Below are 11,190 nucleotides of genomic sequence, written 5' to 3' on the forward strand. Positions count from 1 at the left end.
TGACAGGCAGCCACAGACGAGTGACAGGCAGCCACAGACGAGTGACAGGGAGCCACAGACGAGTGACAGGGAGCCACAGACGAGTGACAGGGAGCCACAGACGAGTGACAGGGAGCCACAGACGAGTGACAGACAGCCACAGACGAGTGACAGACAGCCACAGACGAGTGACAGACAGCCACAGACGAGTGACAGACAGCCACAGACGAGTGACAGGGAGTCTTGTTTGATCTTTAGATTGAAGCCCTTCTCACTGTACTCAAGAGAGTTATAGGACGTTTTCTTCCAAAGCTTACAGTTATCGTTCTAACAGAGTGATGCAAACCAAGGTTAAAGAGTGAAGGCACCAAACACACACACAGTTGTTTATTAACTACCACTCCCTGCCTGGCCTCTGCAGCAAGCCAGTCTGATAAAGCCTTTAATAGCAGCCAAGGGGAGAATGACTCCTGGTTTCAGCTAAGCCTCTAGTTGTAGGCCAGGCTGACACTACGTGCTTTGAAATGGGCCACTGGTCAGCTGTGAACATGGGTGAGAAAGAGGCCTTTAATGACGTTCAAGCCTGTCGGAGCCCGTCCAGGCAAGGTGTGCCTGTAACAGAGAGGTGTTGTGGCTGGGCCTGACAGCACTGTGTTGTGAGATGTCACACCTCCATGTAAAGCTCTGGTGGAGAGGAAAGAGTGAGACAGAAGGAAAGACCACCACGTCATCCAACAAGACGAGGAAACTCTGAAGCATACGAGACACTCTTCTTTGCAGGAGTAATCCACAGACGGACTGACTAAAACGAATGGGGCTGTTGATGTTTAGTATGAAGGAACTGAGTGTTGGGAACATTGTTATTTCACAGGTAAAATGCAGCAGTATCATGAAAAACACAGTCGCGGTCGGGACAGAGACACACCCTGCAGACGTAAAACCAAGGACTGCAGCCAATTTCGGTCTTGCTTAACATTAATCACACAGTGAAGGCTGAGCTTTAAAACAAGAACATTCTTCTAAACTGCACAAAGTAACATAAGGTACCAATAAAGGACATAAACCTAGTCTTCAGGCCCTGGCCTAAAACTGGGAGAGGTGGCTCCACACGGCAGGTGGGGAGGCTACATCAGGAGGGTCGGTCCTAGGACCAGCATATCCATTAAGCCCACTACATCCTGCTGGTCCATTTCACAGTTGGAGGAACAACATAGGTGTGTAGAAGATACTCAAACTGACCAAAACTAAAATAAAACAAAATTAATCATATTCAATATAAACTATGCATAGTGTTGTAGTTTCCTGTGTGTGTTCATCACACATAGATTATATTTTAAAACATCTAAGTCAAAGACTGAGATATTCATTTTTACTTTTACTGTGAACCACCGCTGGTCCTATTAAGATGCAGATGTGACCCCAGCAGAAAGTACCATGTTGTTGTTGTAACATGGATGTTGTCGTACCACATAGTTGTCGTAACACGGATGTCGTCGTCGTAACACTGATATTGTCGTAACACTGATATTGTCGTAACACTGATATTGTCGTAACACTGATATTGTCGTAACACTGATATTGTCGTAACACTGATATTGTCGTAACAAGGATGTTGGCTAAAGGATTAAAACACTTTAAAAAGACTGTTAGCTGCAAACATTTGCAAAGCTCACCTGCGATGCATGGGAGTGTGACTGATGCATCTGAAAACATGGAGACATTATGACAGAGGCGGAAGAGGGACAATAAGGTCATTGTCTGCTTTTTTAGTGTGCTTGTTTTAGTTAGGCTTCATTGCATGTCTTGCCTTTTTGAAGTGAGAATTCCTTTTTGTGGTTTATCACAAATGCATGGTTGAGTTGAGTATTAATGAATGTTATCAGTGCCGATCTACTCAAACACTGGTGCCAGTTTATTTACAGCCAAGCAGCTGTTAAACTAAGTATTCACTTTGTTACTGGCGTTAGTGTCAGAGTTGACAAATCACATTTCTATGAATCAATCAACAATTTGTTAATGTTCATTCTTTTTTTAACATGAATTGATGACCAGCAAAATGTAGTCCGTGCAAATGGCAACGATCAGTTGCTTTAAGTACAAGTTTAGGATGTCCACAGATTAACATGTGCATTTTAAATGTTAGCTTATAAATGAATGTAACTGAATCTAGTTTAATGCTAGTAAATAAAAGGAAATTGAAATTAACACAATCTTTTGCTTCTCAAAAACCAGGGGATAGCATATTTTACACAGAGAGAAAGGAGGTGCATATTGACCTTTCACAATACGCAAACTTTAGCAAAACAAAAGAACTGTAGAAAATAAATGAAGTACGCAAACTGTCGAAATCTAATCCAAAATGAACCAGATTGACACCATCCACACACTAAAGGTGACCATACACCTAACCCTAACCCTAACCCTAAACCCTTTCAAGAGGAAATATAACAATATAATAACAATATTATAACAACGACATCATTCCATTAAATTGGATTCCTTTGACAGTACATATTGTTCAATATTGTATTGCATAATTAATGCATATTTTAGAAATATTATAAGTACAGATGTCTCCTTTCAACTATGTCAGGATTATGGCATATTTACAACATAGTTGACTCATCCCCAGTTGAGAAGGACAGCTGAATCTCTGATGTTGCTGTGTGGTTTATCACATCATCCACAACATAATGATTAACTTGTCCAGGCTCCCCAGGCTTTGCAGTTGAATCTGTGATGGAAATTCAATACTTAATTGACACCTACCAGATGCTGTACTGATAGAAGACACAGGCAGTCCTTGTAAACCTCCATTTACCACAAACTGAGGGCATGTAACTTATTTTGATGATTTTTAGGAGCATTTCAGTCCTGAACTAAATTCTACTCGACTAAACAAGAGGGTTAAATACTACAGAACATTTGAAATAGTGAAGGGGGTGGTGGTACATTCATTCCAGAACGTTCTCAAACTCACGCAGACAGAGGAGGTTGCTTGTATCACCAAAACTGTTTCCCAAACTTTTTTGCAGAGAGCTCATATTAAAAACGTTTTCTGTTCGTGACCTGACTATGTCCAAACGATGGAGGAAGCCATACTGATCATTTCATTGAGGACCGGAGGGGGCCCGCCTGCTTCCTTTCCTCCAATCATCATTGCTGACAGAAAGCACAGCTTGTGGTGAGTCCATTTACATTTAAACAGAAAAGGAAACGCTGTGTGTTATTAGCTGATTTAAAGTGTCTCTTCACAATTATGGGCTACTCTACACAACATTTCTGAGACAACATTACTTCACATTATGGTCTACTCTTCACCCCTCATCCCTCCATCCTCATCCCCCCATCCTCATCCCTCTTCACCTTTCCAACCCTCATTCTTCTCCCCCCCCCCCGTTTTCATCCTTCCCCCTCTTCTCCATCTCTCTCATTTTTTGTTTCGTAATGAAAAGGAACAAGTCTGAATTATAGTGATCTTGTCCTGGCAGAGAGGGCTGTGTGCGTGTGTTATAGATCTGTGTGTGTGTGTGTGTGTGTGTGGAGGGAAGGAGGCCTGTGGTGACTTGTGGTCTCTGTGATTAGAGACAGAAACATGGATTCCATCAGCATGACCTCGCTGTGTCTACACACTTATATTTGTTTGGTTACCGTTCACGAGAAGCAGAGGTAGGTGTGTGTGCGTGTAAAGAAGCTTTCAACAGCTTCCAAGGACAGCATTAAAACAAACCAAAGCTTTTGGCTAGGGCTGGGGTAGGGTAGAGGCTCTGTTAGCTAGGCAGGGTCTGACTCAGAGCTCACCAGAATTCAGGTGGGGTCGGGCGAAGCAGCCCTTTGGTCTGGGCTCAACTGACTGGGCTTAATAAAATACTACTGACTACTGGTATGACCTCTTCACCTCCTGGCATTTAGACCTGTTAATTTGCCTGAAAAGCAGACCGGCCATCCAGCAGACTAGCAGGAACACATTCGCTCCTCAGCACAACCCCTTAACTCTCAACAAGGGATGAAGCCTGTCTGGACTGGGGTTTAGTCGCTATCTGAGAAAGCATGTGTGGTTCCGTTTAGTCAGCAACAAGACAGTCTTTGTCCAGAACACACGGCGGCAGGACACACTGATCTCATTGGTTGTTTCTTGCAGTGTATTTAACTGTTATTTCCTGAGTCTAAGTTTGGAAACGAAGGTCAGTCGACGTCACTAAAGACATCAAACTTCTGACTTAGTCACTACAGATCTGAGTAGGAGACAGACCCCCACTAAAACACTATCCTCAATAACCTGACATTCTTGCTTAAACTTAATCCTGACCCTCATTCTAACCCAAACCAGAAACCTAAACTTAACCCTGACCCTCATTCTAACCCAAACCATAAACCTAAACTTAACCCTGACCCTCATTCTAACCCAAACCATAAACCTAAACTTAACCCTAACCCTCATTCTAACCCAAACCATGACCCTAAACTTAACCCTGACCCTCATTCTAACCCAAACCATGACCCTAAACTTAACCCTGACCCTCATTCTAACCCAAACCATAAACCTAAACTTAACCCTGACCCTCATTCTAACCCAAACCATAAACCTAAACTTAACCCTGACCCTCATTCTAACCCAAACCATGACCCTAAACTTAACACAAGCTATGATAAGTCAAGACAAGCCAAATGACTTTCTTTTAGCCATCACTTACTCAATCTCAAATAAATTAACCAACCAGAGACACTAACAAGGCTTACATTTCATGGCAGCCACAACAGCCATGGCTGCTGATGCCTCAAGTGGCCATAATGTCCTCCTTCTTGAATAAATGATTGCGGTTTACAGAAAATATATTATATACGCTATAGTTACTGTATGGTCCTTTCATTGGTGTTCTATTCAAGTTAATGTTATTTTATGAGTTAACGACCATTCAAAGCTGTCTTGTTAAAAAGTCTGATCCGTAGACTGTACTTATTAAGGTAGCTATAGTAGCGATTCTGTGTCTTTCTGTGCAGCTGGCTAGCATGCTAGCTAACATTAATCATTCTCTTCTGAATCTGAACCTAGACCAGGGGTCGGCAACCCAAAATGTTGAAAGAGCCATATTGGACCAAAATAATTAATCTGTCTGGAGCCGCAAATATTTAACGCCTTATATAAGCCTTATAATGAAGGTAATGTAAGTGTCTATATTACCCCCTTAGTATCAAAATGATAAGTATGCTACAAATACATAGTGAGCATTCATGATTACATTTTTATATCATACAGAAATTATATTCAAACTAATTTCTTTTTTCTTCATATTTTTTAAAAAGCTCCAGGGAGCCACTAGGGCGGCGCTTAAGACCCCCGACCTAGACCGAGCTACACTAAATATAATATGGCCAACCCTACCTTAATTTATAATACATTTCTTAATATCTTAATGATAACATTGTTTGCCTCATTAGCAAGTTAGTTACAAGCCTAATTTACAATGCTTAAATGTGGCATTCATTTTAAATACAGCTACCTTTCTGTGCTAAATCAGACTGCTAAATATGCCCTGCAACTGTCATAACGATATGATCCTAGCTTAAGATATCCTGATTTATTTGACAAAGTGTTAAATTGAAGGTGCTTTCTTTCAAGGGATTAACATTGAAGTAGCAAACATCGGTTAAAATGTACTTCTAATAACAGACACAAGGGTAGAACTAGGTTGGTGTACTAGGTAAAGTTGGTGATATCTGTCAATTATGAATTATTTGTCATTACTTGCTCTTTCCCACCTGTTCCATAAGAAAACCGGGTTCAAGATTTGTTTGTGTGGTCTCAACACTTACGGATGACCATAGAACCTGGCAAGATGGCACAGACTGACGAGGAACCAGGCTAGCCTAAAGGTGGAAGTCCATTAATGATCTAACAGCAGTTCAGTAGGATCCAAACAGAACAATAAATGTTGACCATTCAAGGGTCAGGTCAGGACTAAACTGGTGCCCACGGTTTAGTTCACAGGTCAGGGCTAAACTGGTGCCCACGGTTTAGTTCACAGGTCAGGGCTAAACTGGTGCCCACGGTTTAGTTCACAGGTCAGGGCTAAACTGGTGCCCACGGTTTAGTTCACAGGTCAGGGCTAAACTGGTGCCCACGGTTTAGTTCACAGGTCAGGACTAAACTGGTGCCCACGGTTTAGTTCACAGGTCAGGGCTAAACTGGTGCCCACGGTTTAGTTCACAGGTCAGGGCTAAGCTGTTGCCCACGGTTTAGTTCACAGGTCAGGGCTAAGCTGTTGCCCACGGTTTAGTTCACAGGTCAGGGCTAAACTGGTGCCCACGGTTTAGTTCACAGGTCAGGGCTAAACTGGTGCCCACGGTTTAGTTCACAGGTCAGGGCTAAACTTGTGCCCACGGTTTAGTTCACAGGTCAGGGCTAAACTGGTGCCCACGGTTTAGTTCACAGGTCAGGGCTAAACTGGTGCCCACGGTTTAGTTCACAGGTCAGGGCTAAACTGGTGCCCACGGTTTAGTTCACAGGTCAGGGCTAAACTTGTGCCCACGGTTTAGTTCACAGGTCAGGGCTAAACTGGTGCCCACGGTTTAGTTCACAGGTCAGGGCTAAACTGGTGCCCACGGTTTAGTTCACAGGTCAGGGCTAAGCTGTTGCCCACGTCAGTCTTTCTAAGGTGGATCCTTTTTTTAAAGTGCAGAAAAAACATGGCACCCTGGTCATTTGTGTCAATAGGAACAGGAAGGAGGACTGATAGGATGTATCGATGTGAACCCTCACACTTCCTGAGTCAACAATGGGCATTGTGGGAGATGGGCAAAAAAGCTTATAAAAGCCAGGATCATTAAAATGTAGTGACACCAAGAAGACTGGGTCAGTTCTGGTTAGGTCAGCTGTTCTGGTTAGTGAGAAGACTGGATTGAGTTCTGGTTAGGTCAGTCGTTCTGGTTAGTGAGAAGGCTAGGTCAGTTCTGGTTAGGTCAGTTGTTCTGGTTAGTGAGAAGGCTAGGTCAGTTGTTCTGCTTAGTGAGAAGACTGCGTTGTTTGCTTAATTCAACCTTTACTTAACAGCTCATTTAGGATAAAGTTAAGAAATAAGCTGGTCTGACATTGCTTCATCTTCCAATCATTCAATAGTGAGTCAACTTTAATCCTGCAGGATAAGTAATGGTGACTGGATGGTACTCTGACTCACTAGGCAGGTTTCCACAGACCCAGGTTTATTTGACAAAAGAAAATCATTTCAAAAGATTGTAATGGAAAAGACAGACAGGAGAAATGTTCTAAAGTTTGAATAAGAGTGTCTGTTCATCAGGGGTGAATGCTTTTTATCTACAGATCTTGTACAAACCAGGTAACCCAGTTAAACATTTTATAATTGACAACTAATTTAAAAGGTAATGTGCAGAGCATATTATGTTACTGCGTAACCATGAGCTCAGGTCCAGTCATTTAATTCTCAACGCCTAAGTTCGCCAAATGTGGCAGGCTATCCAACTACCAAAACTATTTCTTTGCAAGACAACAAGGGCCTTGAAAGTTTCACCATACAACAGATCTCCTCAGGGCAGCTTCCTTGACACTGATCAAGCCTAGCCCAGAAATACACTGCATGTCTATGAAGATTGGATTTTTCCTCCAGGACTAGGCCTCATCAGTTATTCAAAACTACAGGCTGGTTTACACAAGGGCGAGTTAACATAGTATGGGCCAATGCAACTAGCATGTACATGAAAATGACTAAAATTTTGATATTGCAAAGGCTAGTAAATCCTCTTCTCGTATCCACACTGGCTTTGTCACCGAGGACATGAGACACATAGGTGGGTAACTCGTGTTTTTAGACCTCACTTCGGTCAAATGGGTAAAACAGCAACACCGCAGTTAATTTCCACACTTGGTTTTTTAATCAACACCAGACAGGTCAATGTAAATGCACCATTACAAGCATCCCAAACGTCAGCCTCTTATGGTGGTTGCTGTATGGGTAGTCACTCACATACAGGGCGCCTGAGAAAATACGCTGTCCCTCAAACCAGCAGGATGTTTAATAAAATCAGCAGCCTGTCCTGTTCATCCATTGGCTGGCCAGATGCAGAGATTTAAGATCAACAGACAGGGGCTGACCTCCAGGACTAACCCCACGTCAGACACTCCCCAGGGGTCGACCTCCAGGACTAACCCCTCCATTCAGACACTCCCAAGGGGCAGACGCCAGGACTAACCTGTCCTTTCAGACAGACCCACCCAGGGCAGGTTAAGGTTACCAGGCTGCCCATCCACCCTAGAAATCCCATGTTACCTGGAAACACGTCATCTCATGTATTTCCTGTAACAGTTGTTTCCAAAGCGATGTATGTTATGTTTTCTGTTTCTCTGCATTTGAAGCATAAACTATTTAGGGGCATGATCAAGTCCATTCACACTAACCGAAAACCAGGGTTCGGTTCCCACTAACCGAAAACCAGGGTTCGGTTCCCACTAACCGAAAACCAGGGTTCGGTTCCCACTAACCGAAAACCAGGGTTCGGTTCCCACTAACCGAAAACCAGGGTTCGGTTCCCACTAACCGAAAACCAGGGTTCGGTTCCCACTAACCGAAAACCAGGGTTCGGTTCCCACTAACCGAAAACCAGGGTTCGGTTCCCACTAACCGAAAACCAGGGTTCGGTTCCCACTAACCGAAAACCAGGGTTCGGTTCCCACTAACCGAAAACCAGGGTTCGGTTCCCACTAACCGAAAACCAGGGTTCGGCTCCCACTAACCGAAAACCAGGGTTCGGCTCCCACTAACCGAAAACCAGGGTTCGGCTCCCACTAACCGAAAACCAGGGTTCGGCTCCCACTAACCGAAAACCAGGGTTCGGCTCCCACTAACCGAAAACCAGGGTTCGGCTCCCACTAACCGAAAACCAGGGTTCGGTTCCCACTAACCGAAAACCAGGGTTCGGTTCCCACTAACCGAAAACCAGGGTTCGGTTCCCACTAACCGAAAACCAGGGTTCGGTTCCCACTAACCGAAAACCAGGGTTCGGTTCCCACTAACCGAAAACCAGGGTTTGGTTCCCACTAACCGAAAACTAGGGTTCGGTTCCCACTAACCGAAAACCAGGGTTCGGTTCCCACTAACCGAAAACCAGGAATCGGTTCCCACTAACCGAAAACCAGGGTTCGGTTCCCACTAACCGAAAACCAGGGTTCGGTTCCCACTAACAGAAAACCAGGGTTCGGTTCACACCGGCTTTAGTATTAAGAGAAGCACCTGGACGATTTCAAAGGCAAGGAGTTATTTTCCCCTTGGCAACAGAACCACAACAGGTGTGTTGGTGTGTGCACAGACGCGTGCGTGCTTGTGATCGTGTGTGTGTGTGTGTGTGTGTGTGTGTGTGTGTGCGCGCAAGAACACTGGCATCATTCTACTCTGGTTTGGATTAAAAAGCTACATCACCTGAGGAAATAAAACACTTGATTACCCAGAAAGAAAGCATGTTTCAGACATCCATGAACAACATGTTTTTAAACCATTTTGGGGGAGAGAGACAGAGAGAGGGATAGATTGTTGAAGTCAACACTGTCTGTCCTCTACAGGGCAAGATGTTCCATGTCAGCACATTGTTTAGCGAATGCAGCATACATCATCTTCAAAACATTGTCATTTAACGAGATGCCGTAAATCACACAGTAGTGTGATGACTATTGTGCTATCAAGGCCAAACCACTTTATGCTGTTTGCTGGGCAAAACAACTTATTCAACTCTACAAATCTTGACAGTATTAACAGACGATCCTTTGTCTTTGCAAGACGCTGTTAGCAGTTTAACTGTATCACCCGTTAGAAATGCAACATGCATTGAGGTCAAGTTACATCAATATCCTTCTGCTTTTGAAAACAAACTGTTCCAGCAACTGTCACTTGATCCCGAAATCTCTGCCCTTTCCAGTGGATACCCACCCCAATGGTCATGTTCTCAGCCATTGAAGAAAGTGAGATGTTTGGGCGTGTAATTAAAAAAAAGGATTGCAATTACAAATCTAATACCACCCTGCACACCTGTTCCAATAGGATATCCTTTATTCCGTGGACTGACTGACTTTATTGTGGCCATGACAAAGTTAACCCATAAACAGGTGAGGTACAATACACGCAGTCAAGTTCACGGCTCGTTTAGTCTATTAACAGGCGTTATTCAAATAAAAGTAATTAATTCAAACATGTAACATTACATTACGTGTTTTTACTATTATATTAATAAAAGGAAAGCAGGTCGGTTGATTTCCGTATCAGGTGTAAGGAAAGGACCACGTGACAAGGATTCAAACTAACGGAAACATTTACCTATGGAGACGAGTCGGATACTCTCGCGATCCAAGAACTCCAAGGCCACGGAAACGTTCTCCAGTTTCATCTGGCGGAAGGTGGGTCTGGGATGGTACTTTCTGTACATCTTCTTTTGGCTGAGCACCTCCAGCAGGGCGATAAGCCGCAACCCGTCGCTAAAGTCCAACTGCAGGTCGGCTATCCGTTTATTCACACACTTCAAGTGCTCGTTGCACCAGCGCGTAAAAGTGTTCTGTTGGATCTTCTTCCATGGCGCGTCGTCCGCCAAATCTTTTTCTGTAGCCGGCATCTCGTTAGCGTTTCTTCGCTTTTTTTTCTGACTTTCTTCGTAAGGTCGGAGTTGTAGCCTGGTCTTCAGTATATGCTGCACTAGCTGGCTCCGCTGTTTGAGTGAGTAGTTCTGTGCCCTGCAGTCCAGAGTCTTTCTTTACCGGGACCTTGCGCTTGCGCAGTGCGCGTTATCCATGTTAATTACGAAAACTCCCGATGACGACACTCACTGTTTCGCTCCTGAGTGCTGCCCCTGGTCTTATTGTACGTAGTAAGACTTTAAATATATTCATAAAAGTATTCAAGCTGTACTTAGTCTATTTGATCTCTTCGGTTGCATTTGAATTTAAATATATAATTTAATTTCAGAATAGCAGATTTTCATTCATCACATTTATTAGCAAATTAATTTGTATTCTACTCAAACAAATCATGCATGTCATCATTCTAAAAGTCCTCAGGAATTTCTAGAGTGGTGTAGAGGTGTACACCTTGGACCAGACCAGACCTTTTTTGTACAAGTGTCAAAGAAATTACACTTTGCTACAATGTAAAGTAGTGCTGTCCCCTCAAAATAACACAACACACAGCCATTAATGTCTAAACCACTGGCAACAAAAGT

At 43.5% G+C, this 11,190-nt stretch overlaps 1 protein-coding gene across 1 annotated transcript in view; it reads right to left on the reverse strand.

Moving 5' to 3' along the window:
- Positions 1-10,737, reverse strand: part of LOC105013563 (filamin-B) — an 81,680-nt gene extending 70,943 nt beyond the window's left edge. Inside the window, exon 1 of the mRNA XM_034295723.1 lies at positions 10,296-10,737. Within this exon, the coding sequence (XP_034151614.1) occupies positions 10,296-10,587 (292 nt within the window). The 5' untranslated portion in view covers positions 10,588-10,737. The remainder of the gene's footprint in view (positions 1-10,295) is intronic.
- Between the last annotated feature and the right edge of the window lie 453 nt (positions 10,738-11,190).

Source organism: Esox lucius, chromosome 2, assembly GCF_011004845.1.
Source record: "Esox lucius isolate fEsoLuc1 chromosome 2, fEsoLuc1.pri, whole genome shotgun sequence".
Lineage (NCBI taxonomy): Eukaryota > Metazoa > Chordata > Actinopteri > Esociformes > Esocidae > Esox > Esox lucius.